The following is a 22,656-nucleotide window of genomic DNA, read 5'->3' on the forward strand; positions in this document are numbered from 1 at the left end:
ATAGGTGTGCCAAGCGTGTGGCATCATATTCAAAAAGCCTTGAGGCTATAATTACTGCCAGTGGTGCAAAGGCTGTGAATACTGTGTACACGTGATGTCTTGGTTTTTTATTCTTAATAAATTTGCAAAAATAAAATAAAAATAAATCAATAAATAGGTCATTTCGGGGTGTTGTGTGTAGAATTTTGAGGGGAAAAAAATATTTATTCAATTTTGGGATGAAGCTGTAGCATAACAAAATGTGGAAAAAGTTAAATGTTTGTGAATACTTTCCGGATACAGTGCGTGTTTGTGTATATATATATTATATATATATATATATTACATAGCAAATTCTTGGAACTGCTGGTACATCATTATCACCATTATTTCAATCACATGTCAAAAATATATAGGGAATGCTTTGTCTTTTCCGTATGCATGAAACTGAACATATTCACAATACAAACACAAGTCCTAATGGATTAATTAATCAACTGCATGACAAAACAAAGTCCATAAAATCACGTTTGGATGAGTTTGGTCTGGAAGAACCTGACTTCCTGACCTCAAGCACACATCAGACCTCACAAATACTCTGCACACAAAAAAACAAAGACAAACAAGTCTTGGGTGGGGGGGCGGCGGCGGTGGTGCGTTACCCTAAGAGTGTTAACTTGAACATCCTGAACGTGTCCCGATAATATGTCAGTCATGTTGTCTACAGTATACAGTTGTGTATTTTCATGTGTTCTTCCCTCTTGTGTGGATACATTTCTTCCAAACAAGTCGCAATGAAAACAATGAGGTTGAAATAGCTGGAAAGGAGTGTAATGACCGAGTAAATTATAGCATTACACTGCGATGTTGCTGGTATGGAGGTGGTTTTAGACTGCACAGACTAATAATGCAGATTCTTCACTTAAAACTGTCTGCTCCATGTCTGAGCTTAAACCTTCCATATACAGATTCCACATGGTGTGTCCTTGTCAAACATTTGCATTGCTGTTTGATTGTCTTCTGGGTCTCTTGCCTCCTGTGTTGACTTACTGTTTTATTTGGAACTGCTCAAAAAGTAATACTGAAACATTTCGGAGGCAGTCCTAACGAATCTACAAGTGAATTGACGTCAGCGAGACAATGCATTGAGGTATTTCCTGTTTGTGTCATGTTCCCCACATCATGCTACCTTTTTTTTTTTTTTTCCCACATTTTGATCTTCTCTGAGATGAATTATGCAAAGTAGCACCTTGGGAGGGAGGCAGAACAGCTCATCTCATCAAAGAACTGCTGGAAATCAATGCACCACTGCTGGGTGCATCTGTCGATGTGCACAAACGCCCCGATGTGCAGTCTCTCTGTCTCTGTCTTTGTCTCTTTCTCAGTCTGTCTTTCTCTCTCTCTCTCTCTCTCTCTTCTCTCTCTCTCTCTCTCTCTCTCTCTCTCTCTCTCTCTCTCTCTCTCTGCCTTTCTGTGTGAGAGAGATCCAAAGCTAGTCTACTTTTTGCTATGCGTGCCAGCATGCTTCCTGTCTGGCTTTAATTGGAGAGGCCTGCATGACCCAGCCTCAGCCCATGTATACCGGAATCATTTGGAGCAATTTCTAGACCTGTCTGTTCATAAGCCATACTGTACTTACACTGCGGGCATGGAAGGAAAAAATAGCAGAGGGAATTGCATCAACTGCTGTTGTGCGGTTGGCGGTTCCCCAATGCACACACTGCAGACAAAGCGCGGTCCTTTTTTGGTGATGCGACACGGCATTCCCATCTAGCGGTTGAATTGTGCATTACAAGATCAGCCAACTCCCTCAATTGTAAAGAAAGAAAAAGCTGTATAAATGCACCTGCATTGAAGCTCACATCGACGATCCTATTCTGATAGCAACGTGCAGGCTCAGTGACAACTGATCCATCAACATCTACACTGAACCTCCATCCATCCATTTTGTAATCCGCTTGCCCTCATTTAGGATCTCGGGTGAGCTCGAGCTGCTGACTTTGGACGAGAGCTGGGGTACACCCCGGACTGGTCGCCAACAACCATTGACACTCACATTCACATTTATGGACAATTTAGAGTTTTCAATGAACCTAATATACTGTATGTTGTTTTCGGAATGTGGGAGGAAGCTGGAGTACCCGGAGAAAACTCACGCAGGCGCGGGAGAACATGGGAACGTCACCTAGGAAGGCCAGAGCTGAGATTTGAACCCAGGACCTCAGAACGATGAGGCACTGCCATGGCTGATTGAACCTCTGTTTTTAATAGTTGTTCATGTGTTTTGGCTATCCATTATTTTGGGGCACATGAACTTGACTCGGTAGCAGAGCGGCTTATGATCTAAACACAGCTGGATCACATCATTTCAACACAGCTCTCTCTGCCCATGTGGAGTGTGCATGTTCTCTCAGTGCTTGTGTGTGTGTGTTTTTTTTTTTTTTCAGGTACTCTGGTTTCCTATCTAAAAGTGTACAGTATTGTAGGTTAACTGAAGACTAAATTGTCCCATAGAGTAGGCGTAAATTTGAGTGTAAATTGCTGTTTGTCCCATTGTCAACCCTGTGATTGATGGAGATTAGACAAGTCAGCTGATATCGGCAGCTTATATCGGCACCGGCTTCTCCCTACCCTGAACATGTTAAGGGATATTGGACAGTCTTGGCTATGGGGACTTGTTGTAGAACTGGGTTAAAGTTGTCTTAAATGTGCTTGTGAGAAAAAAAGTCATTTTTGAATGACAATCATCTCTCCTTAGCTTTTCTATCATTTGTCTCCAACAGGATGACCTGGACCCCTTCCAAGACCTGCTGGAGGATCGCTCCTACACCACAGATGTTAACATGCCCAGTCCCAAGCCCAAGTATGCCCAGTGCAAGGAGAGTAAGAAGGACCTGATAACGTAAGAGTCAGCCTACGACGACTCCATCTTACGTGCACCCTCCATCTAAGCTCCATTCAATTATTATTTGCAGAGCACCACTTATCTTGCGCTTTCCCATCCTGTTCTTTGTGCTTGCTACTTTATTTTATTCAGCCGCTTTGTATCCATTAGTCCACATTGAATCACAGTAATCTCCCCCCCCCCCCAAGTTTAAAACTCACAAGGAATAGGTAGCTGGTATATCACTCCTATTTTCACTCTGGTACATAGCAAAAAAAAGCATACTGGGTGAACAATGAAGCTTCCTTGTAGTTTCTCTCTTTGGACCTCTCAGTCTTACCCAACTAAAATCAAAATTATCTCAGGATCCAGTGTTCCAACCATGAAATGAATCACAGACAGTGAAGCTAAACTGGAAACAATGAAAGCTAACAAAAATCTGAATCGACACCCTTTTCTGTAATTTTCACATTTTCTTCTCCTTCCCTTTGGCCTTATAAATCTGTCTATTTTTTCGGTGACAGATGTCCCACACCGGGGTGTGACGGAAGTGGTCACTTGACGAGCAATTTCGCCTCACATCGAAGGTGTGACTTCCTTTTCTCCTGGTGGTCTCCTACTTTTTATTGTTTTCAGCTTACCTCAACTATGCTGTCAATAGTCCTTTGACATCTGGCAAATTAACAGCCTCAAATAAGTCTAACAGCAGTTTAAAGGCTGAATTCAGTAAAGAGGGAGTATTACAAATAAACCTTCAAATAAAAAGACAGTTAGACAGTTATTTATGTTTGCACCACAGCTTTAACCGGTCAGAGTACGGCAGCTTAAGTCTGAGTGTTGCATGTTAAATGGTTAACGGTTCAATTATATCAGTTTGGAACTTACACTTGATCTCATGTCACTTTCCTCATCAAGTCAATCATATCTTTAAAACATATGCACACAAGTGTACTATTTTTAATGTAAATTAGGTGCATTGTGAGGAGTGCATGCAGGTGTTGGGACACAAGTAGAGCACCTAACAACAACTCCTCAACATGTCATGATTGTTTTGCATTGTCAAGTATTTGTTTGTGTGAGTTTTGCTACAATTATTTGGATTCCTCACCAATGTTTTGTTGCTAATGTCGGGGTGTATTTCTCAGTCTCTCAGGTTGTCCATTAGCTGATAAAAGTATTCGGAGCATGCTGGCCAACAACGCGCAAGAGCTCAAGTAAGGCGTTAGATGACTCGTTTGGTTTACACAACAGCCTTTAGTCTTGTTTCAAATAAAACAAAGGGATAACAAAGTCAGTCTTAATTCACTTCATTTTAAAGTTTTAATAAAACAATAATAATTAAAGGAGATTGAAGGAATCTCCCTGTCCATAACTGCTATAACCACTATAGTACAGGTTTTCCTCAGTCGCTTTGGTACATTTCTCAGATCAGAATTTTAATTCTCAAAACTACTTCTTCAATCGTCACATCATTGTGTCAGTTGTGCACAGCAAAAAGGCAGTTTCTCATTTTTCTGATCAAGTTGCAAATGCTTTGGTACATCCATGCAGCGCTGTCTTTTCATTTCTGTATCAATGAGGTAAGGTAAGTCAGCAAATTACAGTACAGGCCAAAAACAAAAAACTGTAAATGTGAATCTTGCAATCAATTTTCTACAAACACTAAGGTGCAACTTATAATTTAAAATAATTGTCATCAAAACTTCAGCCAAAGTTGAACATCTCATCTGAACATCCCTCCAGAGTACATTGTTGCATTGACAACATGACTAAGCAATTTGACTGTCTTATCCGTACACACTGACACAAAGACTTGTCCTTCTGGTAGCACTGACATGTTCACTGAAGCAGATATTCACTTTTGGGAGGTGAACAAAGTCTTTTGAACAAGAGACTGACTTTTTCAGGCAATCCATGGTTTTGCTATTTGTACAAATTGTTTTGAGATATGACTTACTGTTTTGCAAATTTCAAAAGTGATTCGTAAAATGTACCAAAGCAACTGGGAATAACTTGAACTGTTTCCTTGAAGTCCCAGCAGAGAATTACTGCACAACGCTGTAGGATATACTTGCATACGGTTGCATTTATAGGTCACAACTACATTTGTTTCTTTTGTTCCTTCTTTGTGTTTCTGAATATAGATTAGTTAACGAGCAAGGAAGCGGGTGATCAAAGTAGAGCCCATACACCTTCCTTTGAAAAAGAATTGCATCATCTCTTCCAGCCAATCAACAAAGATAAATAATACAATAAAATATCATGATAATACATATGATGTCATTATATTTAATCAAAGCTTCGTAAGACACTCATTGAAATATGTTTTTACTTTTATCTTTTCTTTAAAAAAAGTTGCATCATTTTAATGATATTAATGATAGATAGATAGATAGATAGATAGATAGATAGATAGATAGATAGATAGATAGATAGATAGATAGATAGATAGATAGATGTTGTAACTGTGTAGTCAAATTTAACGAGATACAGTCCAATTGGGACGGCAAGGTCAATTCCTTTGTTTTTGTTGTATACTGAAGACATTTGGGTTTCAGATCAAAAGACGAAAATGAGAGAAAAGTTCAAAATGACATCTAGATGCGTTAAACAATTCAGGGCAGAGCACCTTTTGTTCCAATACTTTTGGAGGGGACTGTATGAAAATGGGTACATCCTCCTTTTTTTGTTGTAAAATGATGCTAGGCCCTGAGCCCTTTTTGTGTTTTCTGCCCCAGGTGCCCGACACCAGGGTGCGATGGTTCGGGACATATCACTGGCAACTACGCCTCTCACAGAAGGTACACCACACTGTCTTCACTTGAAATACAGTAGATCAGTTGACTGTTCCCTTTTACAAAAGGTGTCATATTTATATTTTAGTATCTTTGTACCATTTGCAATACTTTATCTGCAGCCTCTCAGGGTGTCCACGGGCCAGGAAAAGTGGGATTAAGATCATCCACAGTAAAGAGAACAAGGAAGACCAAGAGCCTATCAGGTAGCCCAAAGAATTACATGAGAAAGAAAATGAGACCAGGTAGCACTGTGAATGACAATAACCAATATAGTACAATACACCATGGTCTGTACGCAATGACAAATTTAACTTGACGAGTCGAAGGTTGAAGGTGAGACTTTAGAATCTTGTCATTTGCCGAGGGGAAGATCCTGCAGTCTTTGGTGAGTTCCTGCAGAACCACAGGGAGAGAAGGGAGTCATTGGCAAGCAGAGAGGCAGGGAGAGATTGATTGGACGTTACCTAAATCCCTCAGTGGGCTTCTCCGGGTCTCACTCCTGCAGCCAAATTGATTTCTCTTGTGGTGCAGAACACAAACATCAGACATGGGCTATTCTCTAACTGTTCTTCTTCTTTCATCTCAGCATGATTTTGGGAGGGTGACGTACCACAAGTATTACTGCTACAATGCTTGACCGCCATTGAAATATGATATGTATATAGTCACCATCAAATATTTAAGAACATTATATTAAATTGTGGCAGCATAGTGGACTCGTAGTTAGCATGTCTCCCTCACAGTTCTGAGGTTAGGGGGTCGAATTCCGGCTCCAGCCTTCCTGTGTGGAGTTTGAATGCATGTTCTCCTCGTGCTTGCGTGGGTTTTCTCTGGGTACTTCGGCTTCCTTCCACTTTCCAAAAACATGCATGTTACTTTAAAAAAAGACTCAATTGTACATACGTGTATCTATTTGTGCCAAGCAATTGGCTGGCAAGCAGAGTGTACCCCATCTCTCACCCAAAGATAGGATGGGCTTAAGCTCACCTGCAACCCCAATGAGGTCAAGCGTTACCGGTATATAAAATGGATAGCTGAATTGAGATTTGTATTCTCAATTCCAATGAAGTTGGGACATTGTGTAAAACAAATAGAATACAGTCATTTACAAATCTTTTTCAACCTATATTCAATTGGATACAGTACAAAGACAAGATATTTAATATTCAAACTGATGAACGTCATTGCTTTGTTTTTTTTGGGTTTTCTTTGCAAATATTCCCTCATTTTGAAATTGATGCCTCCAACATGTTCCAAAAAAAAAAAAAAAAAAAAAAGCTGGGACAGGGACAACAAAAGACTGGGAAAGTTGAGAAATGCTCAAAAACATCTGTTTGGAACATTCCACAGGGGAACATGTGAATTGGAAACAAGTGAGTTTCATAATTGCATATAAAAAGAACATCCCCGAAAGGCTTAGTTGTTCACAAGCAAGGATGGGGTGAGGTTCACCACTATGTGAACAACTGCATGAGAAAATAGTCCAACAATTTAAGAACAACAAGAGGATAACAGAGAGTAATCAATGCTATAGGGAGCCCTATTGTGTGTAAAAACACAGTACATCTGCATCAACGTCATGTGCAAACAAATTACCATAAAGGTCCACTGCAATTAATATAAATGTGATGGAACAATGCAGTTCAATACAACTATTAGCATATGTCCTCTGTGCATGTTTGACTCTTGACCCGGCAGGTGTCCTGTTCCTGGTTGTGATGGTCAGGGTCATGTGACAGGAAAGTATGCATCCCACAGAAGTGCATCAGGATGTCCCATAGCAGCCAAGAGACAAAAAGATGGCTACCTAAACGGCATCCAGTTCACGTGGAAGTCTGGCAAGACGGAGGGAATGTCCTGCCCCACGCCGGGCTGCGACGGGTCGGGTCACGTCAGCGGCAGCTTCCTGACGCACCGGAGGTACTAATTCACTTAATTTATGACATGATTAAATAATTTATTAGGTGCATCTGTTGAATCGAATGGAAAGCTGTAACAGCCCTGCATTAATGATAACCTAAATATGGTACCTATGATAATAGATACATCTCTTATTATTAAGCAATGCTGTTTTGCACTATTGCAAACATGAAATTTCTTAATGCTTTTGCCTCATAAATTAATATCATTTGAAGTCTATATGATATATATTTCATTTTGCTTCTTTTGCGGGTATTCCGGTTTCCTCCCACATTCCAAAAACATGCGTGTTAAGTTAAATGAAGAATATCCATGGAGGTGTAAGTGAGTGTGAAAATGTTTTCATCTATATGTGCCCTGTGATTGGCTGGTGGCCACTCCAGGGTGTACACCGCCCCCTGCCCGAAGCCATCTGGGATAGGTTGAAGCTCCGCCATGGATGGATAAATGTTTTGTTTTAAATGTCTGATCTCGTGGCAGATCCCTCCCCTCAGCTCACCACCACCAATACTCCAGCCAAAAATGAATTTGAGTTTAATCGATGAATCTAAATTTTCCAAAGGTGTGACTGTGCGTGTGAAGGGTTGTTTGACCATGTGCCCTGCGAATGACGAGCGATCGGTCCAGTCTACCCTCTGTCTCCTCAACGTCAGCTGGGACAGGCTCCAGGCTCGACCAAATGAGGACGGGCACGACAACAAATGGATGGATGGATTTCAGATCCTCTAATGGATCTATGTAGGGTGTGAAAGTTTGCAAAGTGTGTTCGTCTTTAATCTTTTTAGATCCAAGTACCCAAAGTAGGAATTTACAATTTCCCCACACCAATTATTGAAAGAAAAAATCAAATGTATTTCCATAACAGTTACATACTGTACATTAGACAAATAAAATAAAATCGTAATAATACGTGTATCATTTCAATGATAATGATCTATTTTAATGATAGGATTAGATTAGAATACATTATATTATATTACATTGGATTATGTTACATTAGATTAGATTACCGTTCGACATTACACCCACATGCACTGAACAGAGAGGCCAAATGCAGCATAATTCAGTAAAGGAAATATGTGCCTGCTTGATGCAATTTCCTCTGACAATTTGCAACCCAATAAAAACCGAGAATTCTTTTAATTAATTAGTTTATTTATTTCCCAGAAGATTTTGGTCAACTTCCGAAGTGTACAACCTCATCATCATATTTGCCCGCTGTACAGTATGTGCATGTGGCGTGTGTTGCAGAATATGTACTGAATAAAACATTTGATATGTAATTGCTTTTCCAGCCTGTCAGGCTGCCCACGTGCCACCTCCGCGATGAGGAAAGCCAGGCTCTCCGGAGTGGACATGCTCACAATGAAGCAGCAGCGCAGCAGCAATGGTACCTACCACCATGGGTTACATTCACAACATGGATTCTGAAAAATGCATTGACGATACTTTTTTTAGGGCAGGTTGTGAATAACGACAGCAGTGACACCAATCCAGAAGTAGTCTGCGCATAAATCTAACATTGATTAACTGAGCTACGTACTGCTGACACTTAACTTTTGCCTGAATTTTAGATGCTCATAAATGATGGGAGATCATAATCCAAAGTTGTCTGAGATTCTTTCTTCCTTTAATTGACTAAAATGATCCATGTCAAATATTTCATAGCGGTGAAGACTGTGTCTCATAATGTCCTTCATAATTCATTACTGCAGAGTTTTAATATGTCATTTTAATGACCCCTATCAAATGTGAAGTCTGCTGTAATATTTTAGGCTTTTGTGGGGCCTTGTACTAACTGACGTGTGACTTGCCGCTCTGCAGGGTTGGATCACGAAGAGGAGCTCAAACATCTGGATGAAGAAATCAAAGACTTAAGTGACTCAAATTCACAAGTGGAAGCAGACATGATCAAACTCAGAACTCAGGTAACACTTTTAAGCATTTACATTTATCCCACGTGACTGACTAAAATATACAAGTCATCTCTGTAACCCCCGTGGCCTCTTCTCTCCTCAGATCACCACTATGGAGTCCAACTTGAAGTCCATGGAGGAGGAAAACAAGGTGATTGAACAGCAAAATGACTCTCTCCTGCATGAGCTGGCCAACCTCAGCCAGTCACTGGTTAACAGTTTAGCTAATGCCCAGCTCCCCCATATGGTAAGGGCCCCAAGGAGCGGCAAGCCAGACAGCTGCAGTTCATAGTCATTGCAGAGAGGCTTGATTGTGTGAATGCTGAGAATTATGTATTCACATTAATGCTTTTGTGTGTTTTTAAAAATACAAAATAATCTTCTATTTCTTTCTTTCTTTTTCCATTCTTTGTTCTTTCTTTCGTTCTTTTGCAATATCACTTAACTAATTTAAAATCTATTCATCCAATGAGATGACTCTGGTGTCATCCCTATATAGCTCACAGCAATTATAGGGGACATTCTGCATTTTCTCTATGCTATGATGTATTAAACAACAATTTGGTCCTCAGTTCATTTCTTTCTTTGTTATATTGATTCGGTGGCATGAGCTTTCAGCATTTGCGTGCAATTTTTAGTCGCTCGAGAGTTGCATTTTGTAGTTATTAGGTTTACCCCCCCCCCCCCCCAGAGAAGTCTTTAAGCATTCAACGCAGCTCCATTAGATTATCAGAAAGTCTATACAACCGTGACTGAGATGTTGTGCGTGCCTCCAAAGAGAGATGAACACTGTTCAACAGCTGTTAACAAAGTGGTTGACCTGCCAAAACTATTTGTCATCTCATTAAGCCAATTTTGCAAATTTTGCTTTTACTTTTGGCAATTAAAGACAGCAGAAATGATATACACATTTCAAGCTAAGTGTTGCACAGTACAGTATATACTATAGATGTGTCTTTGTTACAAATGCAGTAAATGCTTATGGAATACATATAGTTAAGTATCGTTATCTAAAGCTTTTTGGATTCATATAAAACCATGTTAAGAGCCTGTATGTTCCTTATTTCCGCAGAAACCGCTGGCACACAAAGAACCTCTTCTTCGGACTAACAGCTGCTTACAGCTCCACCAGCAAGTAAGTCTTAGTTGTTTTTGTTTTACTCCCATAAACGGCGAGAACAAACAAAACGGTGAGTACAAACAAAGATTAAAAAAAATTAAAAAACAGCAACTGTAGTCTGGACTGCACTGAAACAAGAGAAGTAACAAATATACACAAAAGGGCACAAGATGAATTAATGAGGTGATCAGCTGAAACAATGAAAGCATGGCAAATGAGACCATGTGAAACAATCAATCAGCACTGTGTATGTAAAGCAGATCCACTAATATGTCTGCGGGCATTTTATTTTATTTTATTTTTTTAACCAGATACTGATAGATCTTGGATCATATTGTCTGTTCTATTTCATTACAAACATGATCGATGGGGTGAGTTCTTCCTCAAACAATGCATTGATTGGCCTTATCTAAAATGTAACCAGTGGGGTCTCGCCCTGATTTAGTCATTACTGTACTTGATTAAGTGCTGTGTCGCAAAACCTATGTCCATTCAATATCTGTACTGCATTTCTCCTAATGTAGAAGCATTGAATTCGCTGCTAACTGATTCAAGAAGAAGAAGAAGAAGAAGATAAGAATTACATTACATTATCTAGCATCTTTCAAGGGACCTCAGAATACTCAGCACTATTTGAAGGGGTAATTGAAAATGTGCATGTGTGCGTGTGTGTTCCTGTCTTACTGGAAATGAGGTTCAGTTTTATTTTGTTTCCTTTGGTTAATTTAATTTCCCTATGAAAATTTCGGTTACTTGACTGAAGACCCATGCATTTTTTTTCTACCTCAGTACTGTGAGGCAGACTTGCTGACCAATATCACACTGTGATGCCTACCATAAGAACCAAATGCATGTTTTATTCATTCATTTATTTATTTAACTACTGTGTAAGATCCTCAGATTGACATCTGTAAATTGCTATAATCAACAAAGGGTAAGACAAAAGTAAGCTTACAGTTGTTTCACGTTTTAGATCTGGGCGTTTTGTTTAAGCTATAAAGGCCAAATATGCATTGTCACTGGGAGGAATGGCAGTGAATGAGTTAAACATGTTTTTTTTTTTTTTTATCTAATTACGATCAGGTGTTGGGAGGTCTAGGTAATTATCCAAACCATACTTCTAAACCGGTATTAGGTATAAGGCCACCCCGTATATTTGCACGTCAGGTTGAATCAGTTCCTCTAATTGCTTCATGTTGTGTTTCTGGCCCTCCAGGAGCCAATCGAACAAAACTTTGATGCCTACGTCACTTCCTTAACGGACATGTACACAACCCAGGAGCAGTACCACAGTCCGGAAAACAAAGCCTTGTTGGACAACATCAAGCAGGCGGTCCAAGGGATCCAAGTGTAACCATTTGGCAAAGGCAGCCTCACGTTCACCCCTGCAAGATGTGGGCCGTGTCTCAGAATCCTCAAGAGCGGTGAAGGTTCCATCTCCTTGGTGCAGAGCAGTTACTGATAATGTACAGTGTTATATATTCTGAATACTTTAAGAAAAAGAGAGGTATTATGCTTAGCAAGAGACGTTAAGACAATTTCTTTTCTTTTCGGGGGTCTTGCTTCGAGGAAGAACACAAAAGCATAAACAGCAAAATAGTTTTTGAGGACATTTTGTACGTTTTCATATGAGCTGACAGTGTCATGTAATGTTTCTAGCTGCTCACATATGCACATTTTAGTGTATACTACTGAACAGTAAGCTGATACTAACGGAACAGTTCTTTTTATTGCTTGACCACAGAGCATTTTCAATGAAAAACAAAAGCTGAGCTAGACAGTGATATAAAAGAACAAAAACTCATAAAGAGGAAACAACAATGTTTTTGCCTCAACGGGTGGTTTTAAATTTTGTTTTTGTTTTTTTCTTCTGTCTTGCTTGTGGAGTGTTCAAGGGCAAGAGCTGGCTTGCAAATATCTTTATTTTCTACAATGCTTGAAAAAAATTGTTTGTGTTTTGTTTTATTATTTACAAAAATGTGTAGCTGAACAGGGGGGATTTGTAATTGGTGCTGTCAATGAATCTGGAGGGGGGCAACTGACCGGACGTACAGTATGTATGAATGTATGTATGAGCAGTTATATTGTAAACATCATTACACGGAAACCCGATGGTGGAGATCCCATTATTTAGGAGACCAAATTAATTCCCAGGGGAACAGTGCATGTGCATTGTACGATCACATGCATCTCATCATATAATCTCAATTCCAAATGTATAGACAACGACCTAGAGACATCACTCATATCCTCCTATTAAATCCAAACTGTGTTGCTAGAATCAGAAATATTTCAGCAATATAAAAAGTAAATCATTTGTTTATTGTAGTTAGGAGATACAATCTGCAAAGCAACAAAATATAGGGTATATGCAATTTCTTGTTTATGAACAAAGTGGGGCAACACTAATCTTTCTAATATAGCCTTGTAAAATAGTGATTTTTTTATACAAATCTTTTAATACGAAAAAGTTTTTTAAAATGTAGGAGGAATCTGATAGTTGAGTTGTCAAAGTGAAACGTTCGTTCCACTTTTTTCTGTAATATTTTGCACAGGGACACCTTCGTTTCCATGTTTTGATGTTCTTACAGAACTAAAAGCAGTACCCGAGAGACGAAAAGGAGGGTTTTGTAAAGAGTATTTATAGACAGGAGGACTTACAGGGTCACTGTCCCCACATATGTGCCAGTAGACTATTTGCACTTGTCCTTGAAGATATTATCCTTACATATGGCGACGTGCAATTTTCCAGGTGACCTCTTTGGCACACAATTGGAGCAACTAAGAGCTTGGAGCCACTGTGTGGATTAAGTACCACTGAAAAAGGAAGAACAGGGAAGAGGATGACTATAACCATAGCAGTTGTACTGTAGGCTATTGTAAAAACATGATCAATGTTCATTTTTGCTATGTTTTAGGAAGATGACGTTATCCCCCAGCAGCACTTTATATCTAATCACTGTACAAAGGAATTAAGAAATGAATCAATTCAAGGTTTTAAAAAAGAAGCAGAAGACAACAAAGGCCTGGTGAAACAAGACCTTTTGAGAGTGATACAATCCAGCATCACACACCCAGCGTGACTGTATGCACTTCTCCATTCTGTTGTTCTAGTTGTTAGCGGTCATCAGATTTTGCCTTGTCCTGAGCGAATGCAGCTGAATCTCATCGAATGAACTTTGGCAGTCCCACTGCCAGGAGTCTCTCCTGCGCATCATCCATAACTGCATTTGCCTTTTTCCACGGCATTGTGTCTGCAGCTTTTGCCAATATAGTGATGCTTCAGTAGACTAATTGCTCGTACAAGTTTTTGGGATTAATTGTCATTATCAGTCAAAACGGAAAAAGGGATTCTTAAAGCACAAACTGCTCATCTGAGGTTGGTACGTAAATAACAAATCTGAAGGGTTATCTGTGACTATCTATAGGGAACACAAAAAGGTTGCCATATATTTAGAATGATGACTTTTCATTTTTAAAATCAAATGTCATATCATCAGAGTTTACTACTTTATTTGCACCATTTCATTTTAAGATGGGTTTCACTGACCATGAACAAAGACTGGATTTTGTATAAACTATTGTGCTCTCTGTGGAACTGAAGTTTGATTTATTTTTGTACGACACAGCATGGATTTGTTGACATTTTAATTTTGCTATAAATGTGTGGGATCACAAGTTGCTGTGATATTTCCTTTATAAATTGTGAACTTTGTACAATTTTTGTCATGCTGGTTGTTGACACATCTTACTCGAATAAAGAAAAATGTGTTGCCAGAGGCCTGTAAAATGCCTCATGTTCTTTTTGTTTTTCTTGTCATAATTCTCCATAAAGTCCATCATTGGAAGAGTACCGACTGTTAATTGGCGTCAACAATTTATTCTTTGCTTATTGGAGCAGCAAACAATAGCATCATGTTTAATCACCATATTTTAACTTCATCAGATAATTAAATCATTTTTATTCTCATTCCATTCTGGACAGAAAAGCTATGGTGTGCAAGTGATGCCATGGCCCCCTGGTAGATTATAGCATGTACGTTTGAGATTTACGCAGTTTCTGTATTGCATGGCATTTGAGAATAGCTGTAAATGTTGGGATGCAATCTTCCACATTGTAGACTGCTTGTAGACACAAGTATGCGGAGAACATGCAAACACCTCACATGAAGGCCGGAGCTAAGACTCGAACCCTCAACCTCAGAACGGTGAGGCAGACATCCTACCTACGAGGACACTGCTCATTTCCCAGGAATTGCTCTTCATTACTAGAGGAAATAAATGTGTGTGCCCGTGCATGTAGCACAATACAATACAATCAATTCACCAGCAGATGTCACAAAATGCCAACTGTACAACACAAGGAGGCCTCTTGATGTGCAACGAGCAGTTTCTCGTAGCAACCTGATGATAAATAGTGAATTACTTTTGAAAGTGACAAATGATTCATGAAAAGCATTTGTTTCGGTTTTATGGAGTCGCTCAGACTAAATTAAATGAAAAAAAAAAAAAGGTTTTGTAATGCACATTTAACACACCACAGATTATTTAATACGATGCTAAACCAACTGTAAAATAAAAGATGCCCCTATAATTTTATATAATTTATCCCATAATTTGTGGTGGAATTTGTAATTTTCAACAACAAGGGAAAATCTAGTCTTTAATAAACCTACTGAGCATATTTTTGGTCATTGAGAGGAAGTAGAGATACTTGGTGAAAACCCACATCAGCCCTTAAACATTTCAAACCCTGAACCTCAGAAGTGTGAGACAGACACACCAACCGCTGTGCTGCCCATCACGGCCAACCAGGCGTTCCGTTGCTTGAGCAAGGATACTTGGTCAGAAAATTAGTGTTTGGACCTACAGGCTTTCAATGGAGTGACAGTTATTTAACCAGCTGAGCCATTCTGCCAATGCTGTAGTGGTAGTGCAGTGAAAACAAATAAATAAATAAAAAATTTCAAAAATCCATTCAGCCTTTTCTTCTGTTTATCTGAGGTCGGGTTGCGGGGGCAAGAGCTTTAACAGGGAACCCCAGACTTCCCTCTCCACAGCTACTTCCTCTAACTCCTCCCAATCACGTCCTTCCAGGTCTCACTGTCGTTGCCCACGTGAGCATTGAAGTCGCCCAGCAGAACGATGGCGTCCCCAGCAGGAGCGCTCTCCAGCACCCCCTCCAAGGTCTCCAAAAAGGGTGGGTACTGTGAACTGCTGTTTGGTGCATAGGCACAAACAACAGCCAGGACCCCGTCCCCACACCCGAAGGCGGAGGGAGGCTACCATCTCGTCCACCGGGGTGAAGCCCAACTTACAGGCGCCGAGCTGGGGGGCAATAAGTATACCCTCACCTGCTCGGCGCCTCGCAACATGGGCAACTCCAATGTGGAAAAGAGTCCAACCCCTCTCAAGAGGAGTGGTACCAGAGCCCAAGCCGTGTGTGGAGACGAGCCCGACTATATCGAGTCGGAACTTGTCAACATCACACACCAGCTCGGGCTCCTTCCCTGCCAGAGAGGTGACGTTCCACATCCCTAGAGCCAGCTTCTGTAGCCGGGGATCGGATCGCCAAAGTCCCCGCCTTCGGCCACCGCCCAGCTCACTCTGCACCAGACCCCTATGGCCCCTCCCACAGGTGGTGAGCCCACGGGACGGGGGACCCACGTTACCCTTTCGGGCTGTGCCCGGCCGGGCCCCATGGGTGCAGGCTCGGCCACCAGGCGCTCGCCTTTGAGCCCCACCTCCAGGCCTGGCTCCAGAGGGGGGCCCCAGTGACCCGCGTCTGGGCAAGGGAACCCGAGATCCATTTGATTTATTCTTCATAGGGGTTTTTGGAGCCATGCTTTGTCTGGTCCCTCCTCTAAGACCTGTTTGCCATGGGTGACCCTACCAGTGTCAGGGCTGCTGTTTCAGCACCCTGAGTCCATGTGTGTCATGAGTGATTTGCAGCGTTGACGTGTTGGAGTCTAGCAGCTGCACCTTGGCATCCTAATTACACCTGACTGCTCTTAAGACGCTGTGGGACTCCAACTCGTCGCCAGACTATCAACGCTCTACGTCAAGTTCGTAGCCTAGCCACCTTGCCTATATTTTTGCTTCCTGAAGACTTCGTGAGTTACCTCTACCGAATTCTTGTTCTTTGTCCCCAGTCTGCCATCTGCCCTTGCTCCCTGCAAACCAGTGCTCACCTCTTGCGGCTCACCGACAACACGGACTCCTACCCTGCCAGACCGGTCCTCGTTGGAACCCTGCCAATCCCTGATTTAGTTCTCGGAGTTCCTTTGTTCCCTTCCGAGCTGCAATAAACCGTTATTCACAAACTCACCTCCCTGTCCTCTCTGCATCTGGTTCCAACTTGCAACCTGAATCCTGACAACCAGGGGCGTGAAGCCCCAGACCACTTAGCTCCTAGGATCATTGGGACACACAAACCCCTCCACCACGATAAGGGGACAGCCCAAGGAGAGGAAATAAATACAATAAAAAAAAATAATAATAATAAATAAATAAAATGAAAACAAAATACAAATATAGATATAAATAAAGATATAAAAATATGTACCTGAACTTTACATCAATAATTCAATTTGTTAAAAGGAGCCTAATAGATTACAAATGTTGGATTACAGTACACTGAGCATTTACACCCCAGTTTGGCCAAATGGAAATGCTTTGTTTTGTACAGTGACACTTCAATTCCTCTGACTTCAACAAAGTGTAACAAAGGGCTATAAACATGTTTATTCAATCTGTGTTGCAATAAATGCAATTAGATGAGTACATTCACAGATGTTTCCTGTGCTTCATTGAGATCAGCACTGTTGTGTCCCCCGAACACATTTAAAAACAGGATGACACGCAAACAATGCAAATGTGATTACTGTTAGTGTGTGACACAAGGGTTTTGCACTTTAGATAGTAATGTGAAATTATTTCTTGTTTGTACTGTATGTCCTAACATGCACTGCACACTAAAACACTGTATTGGAGCACCATTGCTGGCTCCAATTTTTGTACAGACATAATTTTGCTCTGCCACCTTAACATAAACATTAGGAAATTTAAGGTGCAACATTAAACCCATAAAAGGGTTGTGAAAGATTCCTCGTTTGTGCTGAGTTTAAATATTTATTAACCATATGAATTGATAGGGCGGCACGGTGGCTGACTGGTTAGAGCGCCAGCCTCACAGTTCTGAGGACCCGGGTTCAATCCCCGGCCCCGCCTGTGTGGAGTTTGCATGTTCTCCCCGTGCCTGCGTGGGTTTCCTCCCACATCCCAAAAACATGCATTCATTGGAGAGTCTAAATTGTCTGAAGGCATGACTGTGAGTGTGAATGGTTGTTTGTTTCTATGTGCCCTGCGATTGGCTGGCAACCAGTTCAGGGTGTCCCCCGCCTCCTGCCCGATGACAGCTGGAATAGGCCCCAGCACGCCCGCAACCCTAGTGAGGAGAAGCGGTTCAGAAGATGGATGGATGGATGAATTGATAGCCATTATTTTTCGTGCAGTCCACTTTTGGAACACTGTCGAAGTGCCCTGACTCCACAAGATGCAGTACTGTAGAGTTGAAGTCACCGTTGATATTTAACACCCATTCGTATCTGTATGTATGATCCACGACTTGGCCATTACTGTAGTTATACAGTAAGAGCTCCAACATGTCTGTGGCACCAAGTCCTACAGTTATGTTGCCACAGTGGTTCAGAATACCATTGCTTCTTTACTTCATATGGAAGTGGGTAATGTTCGAAATGACAACCCGTCCGTGCCTTAGGCCTTTCTTTATTCATTATCCATCCATCTTCAGCAGCACTTATCCTCATTAGCGTTGTGGTTGAGCTGGAGCGTATCCCAGCTGAGTTTGAGTGAGACGCTGGGTGCACCCTGGACTGGTAGGAAGCAAATCGGAGGGCACATATTGATTATAGTTGCAGTCACGCTCACACCTATAGATCAGTGACTCCCAAGTGTGGTATTGTACCACAGGTGGTAAAGCAGGCTCCCTCAAGTGCGGGGCTCACCAACATTTTTGAAACTGAGAGCTACTTCTTGGGTACCGATTACGGCAAAGGGCTACCAGTTTCATACGCACTTCTGAAATACCAAATGTTTTCTTTAAATATATGCTATTATTAATGATATTCATTGATAATTAATGATATTAATCTATCTAAAGACAGTGATCATGTTATTGATTTCTCATAGTAATTATAAAAAAATATTTAAAAGGTTGAAAACAGAAAAATATCAATATGCAACACTTAATTTCTATAAACATTTTTAAATGATACCCGGAAAAAACCCACGCAGACACATGGAGAACATGCAAACTCCACACAGGATATGAACCCCGATCCTCAGAACTGTGAGGCAGATGTGCTAACGCAGTTTTGTCTCAGGCCGCATTGTAGTTATGATTTCCCTCAGAGGGCCATTAGAACATTGAAATGTTTAATCACCAAATCATATTATTACCATTACACAACAAATTGAGGGATAACTAGTTTTGAAATCAGAAGACAAGGATAATAGTTTGTTCAAGTATTGTTTACGTTACTGTAGAAGAAGGGTTTGGTAACAGAAAAATGCAATATCTCAAGATTATTGTTTATTATTATGACAATTTTGAATTTGGGTACATGTTTTAGCAAAAATCACAGAAGTTGACGAGCATGATGATTCGCGGGCCACATTAAATGATGTGGCGGACCGCATCTGGCCCCCGGGCCTTGAGTTTGACACCCACGTGCTAACCAGTTGTTGTCCCCCCCGTGCCGCCGTAATGAAATCACTGTTCAAAATTTTTTATGTTCCTATATTCAAGCTCAGAGTTCATGTTCGTAATGTTACAGTGGCTTCCATGAATGTAAAATGTAATTTTTTTCTTTTAGGAATAAAATTGCTGCCTTGTTTTCGATGAATACTTAGGCCTACTGCGCTACTGTATTTCAACGTTGGCCGTCATGATGGTCCCTGGCGAGCCAAGTCAATTTTTTGTTTTTTTGTTTTTTTGTTTGACGACTTGGTCCAAAGAGTTTGAGAGCAGCTGCTGTGGGCTTCAATGACCTTAGTAAAACAAACACTGGCACAGTTGCGCCGCTTTGCCCGTTTTGCGTCTGCGCGTGCACGCGTGCGCGCGTGAGCGTGGGCGGCTGTACCGTGCCGTGCCGCGCCGCGCCGCGCTGTACTGTGCTGTGCTCGCTCGCTGTTGTGTTCGGCTCACAGCTAGCAATGGCGCAGCGGGCTGCCCAGCTCCTCTCTCCGCGTCTACTACTCACCGCGGCTTGCCTGTTGCTCGCTAGCGGACCCCAGTCGGTTGTCTCTTGCCCGAGTCGGTGTTTATGTTTCCGAAGCACTGTGCGATGCATGCACCTCAATCTGGAAACGGTACCGGCTGTCTCTCCCCAGACCACCATTCTGTAAGTAGCACCCGTTCCATTTTGCTTTTCCCTTCACTTCAAAACGGCAACGAGAGAGCAAACGGGAATGTTGTCCATGCTAACAGAACCCCTTCCCCTCCGCATTTGAAGCCTCGTGGTCACCTCGAATTGTTCCCGGGGTCTTTGTCGTTGTAGTTGTAGCGTCAGAACAAACTTCATCGGCCACTGCTTTGACGTTGAAATTCATTGGAAAGTGGTGGTGTCTTGCACACGGTGTGCCAGGAAGTTTTCAACAACACCTGCTGGCTGGAGAGGTTAATGCTCAGGGTTTTTGGGGTCACGCAGCTGGTGAAGAACAATAACGTGGAGTGTGAGGGTCAGTCTGTGGGGCTTCCAGCGTCAAGTCAAGCTGATGTAGGCTGCTGGAATTTGGACGTTTTGAAGACACTACTGACCAGCGGCCACTGTGTAATTGAGATATTGCTATGGAGCAGTTTGCTTTGTTTTGTTTTTTGTCCCCCCCCCCCCCCCCCCCCCCCCCCCCCCCCCTTTACAATTGTTGCTTCTGTTGTACTCTATGCTTGAGGGAAGGAATACTGTCGGCTACTTGTGAATGTCGCCTGGATGTCCAGAGCATTCTGTACGCTCAGAAATAAACATACAATGTCTAGTATTGTACTTTCAGTCGCTTTTTGTCACTGGAGTGTAACTTTTAAAGGAACTGCTTTTGACACTCGGTTTTTACAAAATGGGAACATAGGTTTTACTCTTTTTGCCTGATCACAAATGGTATTGTTTAGGAAAACCTTGTGCAGACTGCAGAGAGTACCTTGATGGAGAGAAATGAATTGTAACTCTATTCGTGACTGGCACTCTCTGAAAAGAGTACATAACTATCCTTCGCTATGCAACGTTTGTCACTGGGTTCGAGTCCTAAACCATATTCATTTTGTCACCCTTGACACTCGACTTTTTAAATCTTGAGAACAATCCTGTACCTTTTTGACCCAAATCCACAAACAGTTATCATGAATCAGAGTCATCTTTATTTGCCAAGTATGTCCAAAACACACAAGGAATGTGTCTCCGGTAGTTGGAGCCGCTCTAGTACAACAGACAGTCAATTTACAGAACACTTTGGGGACATAAAGACATTGACAAAAAACAATTGTGCAAAAAGATGCAGACTCCTCTAAGTTCGAATGACTAATATTGCAATAGTCCGGTGCAATGACCATTGTACAAAGGGCGCTGAGACTTCAAGGAGTGTATGCGGTTTAAAGTGACGAGTAGTGCGATCATCTGGGACAATGTTGGTTGTGCAAATGTTACAGATACTCCTCAATCAGTGTGCAACTGGAACAGATGCTACTCTGGCATGAGTGGCCAGTATATGCAAATAGTGCAGCATGGCAAGACAACTACAGTGAGTGCATGAGTAATACATAATTGGCCCCACAGAAATGTGACAACAAACTCAAGTCAAAGAATTTCCAGTTTGTTGTAATGGTAGTATACAGTCAAACTACCCCTACAGGGTCCATTAGTAGAGAAAATATCAGCTTGGGAATGTACCTGAACCCTTTAGGCCCTGAAAAATTCAAGTACTTATTGTAGATGATGTTAACTTAGAGAGAGGGCCCATAATGAACCACTTTTTCAGACATCTACTGCTAATGACATATAATTGTAATGGTATTCTCTGCTTGTGTAGCCTTGACATTCTTTATCCTTACTATACTGGGGAACATACCTTGAACATTTTTGATCCTTGAAAATGACAAAAAGTCACATGTGAAGTTCAGTAATATCTCAATGTGTGTAGATTGTCATTTGGAAACCAGGAATTGACTCCGACTGAACCCCTTTCTGACTGAATGTGCTTTGGGCCCAGCTGAATAGCTCCCCTTTTCACATTGGAGGCAATACAGCGGCCAATCAAGCCGACTCCTCAAATACATTGCCGCCTTTGTGTGGAATTGGCACTGACCTATTAATAGTTACATTCTGCCAGGAAACAGGAGGACAAAGAGGCATCTTAGTCAGCTTAAACCACAGCAGCCATCGTGCAGAAAATTGCCTTATCCTCTAACATCTGGGGTCACCCCATGACAGCCTCGCAGTGAACTCATGGTCCAGCCCAGCCCAGACACACAGCTCACCTCACCCCTCCCATCCTTTGCCACAGCAATGAATGTATTGTTTAGGTGTTCAAGCAGGATGTCTAAATCTGTTGCAGGGTTGATACAACACAAGCGCACGCTGTCATTTCCTGAATGCTTTTGTGCTTGTAAGCTTGCCTTTGAAGTCATAGCCACTCGCCGCTTCTCCTCCCGTCTGTCGTCAGGTCAAAACATGACTGCCTTATATTCCACACACAGCTGACCCTCTGCAGGGGAGATGTCTAAAAGAGTCTAAATGACGGACTCGTGCTAGCGGCGCTGCAACTTCATTAACTGCACCCTTCTTTCCCTATAAACGGACATCCGTTCGACACATCTTCACATCATCTTTATCCTATTTTCAAAGGGTTCATATCACCGGAAAGCTTGCTAAACACAGAGACTGACAACATTCAATAATGTTAATAATTTTTTCATTAATTCTGAAGTTAAATTAGAGAATGCTGCACACAAAACATGCACAGAAAAAG

General features: G+C 41.5%; 2 protein-coding genes across 9 annotated transcripts in view; both read left to right on the plus strand.

Annotated features, from left to right (window-relative positions):
- The window catches only part of myt1lb (myelin transcription factor 1-like, b), a 132,589-nt gene extending 118,182 nt beyond the window's left edge, over nt 1–14,407 (plus strand). For 4 of the 8 annotated variants that reach the window (XM_061696004.1, XM_061696005.1, XM_061696003.1 and 1 more), the window contains 11 exons: nt 2,763–2,881; nt 3,388–3,450; nt 4,009–4,077; nt 5,602–5,664; nt 5,781–5,864; nt 7,360–7,581; nt 8,877–8,971; nt 9,406–9,509; nt 9,601–9,744; nt 10,570–10,632; nt 11,834–14,407. In XM_061696004.1, the coding sequence (XP_061551988.1) occupies nt 2,763–2,881; nt 3,388–3,450; nt 4,009–4,077; nt 5,602–5,664; nt 5,781–5,864; nt 7,360–7,581; nt 8,877–8,971; nt 9,406–9,509; nt 9,601–9,744; nt 10,570–10,632; nt 11,834–11,971 (1,164 nt within the window). In that variant the 3' untranslated portion in view covers nt 11,972–14,407. Of the gene's footprint in view, nt 1–2,762; nt 2,882–3,387; nt 3,451–4,008; nt 4,078–5,601; nt 5,665–5,780; nt 5,865–7,359; nt 7,582–8,876; nt 8,972–9,405; nt 9,510–9,600; nt 9,745–10,569; nt 10,633–11,833 lie in introns of those variants that run through there. The other 4 variants (XM_061696002.1, XM_061695999.1, XM_061696000.1 and 1 more) reach the window with 4 other exon arrangements.
- A 5,385-nt stretch (nt 14,408–19,792) lies between these two features.
- LOC133412768 (peroxidasin) overlaps nt 19,793–22,656 on the plus strand; it is a 62,353-nt gene continuing 59,489 nt past the window's right edge. Inside the window, exon 1 of the mRNA XM_061696395.1 lies at nt 19,793–20,042. Within this exon, the coding sequence (XP_061552379.1) occupies nt 19,855–20,042 (188 nt within the window). The 5' untranslated portion in view covers nt 19,793–19,854. The remainder of the gene's footprint in view (nt 20,043–22,656) is intronic.

This window comes from Phycodurus eques, chromosome 14, assembly GCF_024500275.1.
Source record: "Phycodurus eques isolate BA_2022a chromosome 14, UOR_Pequ_1.1, whole genome shotgun sequence".
Lineage (NCBI taxonomy): Eukaryota > Metazoa > Chordata > Actinopteri > Syngnathiformes > Syngnathidae > Phycodurus > Phycodurus eques.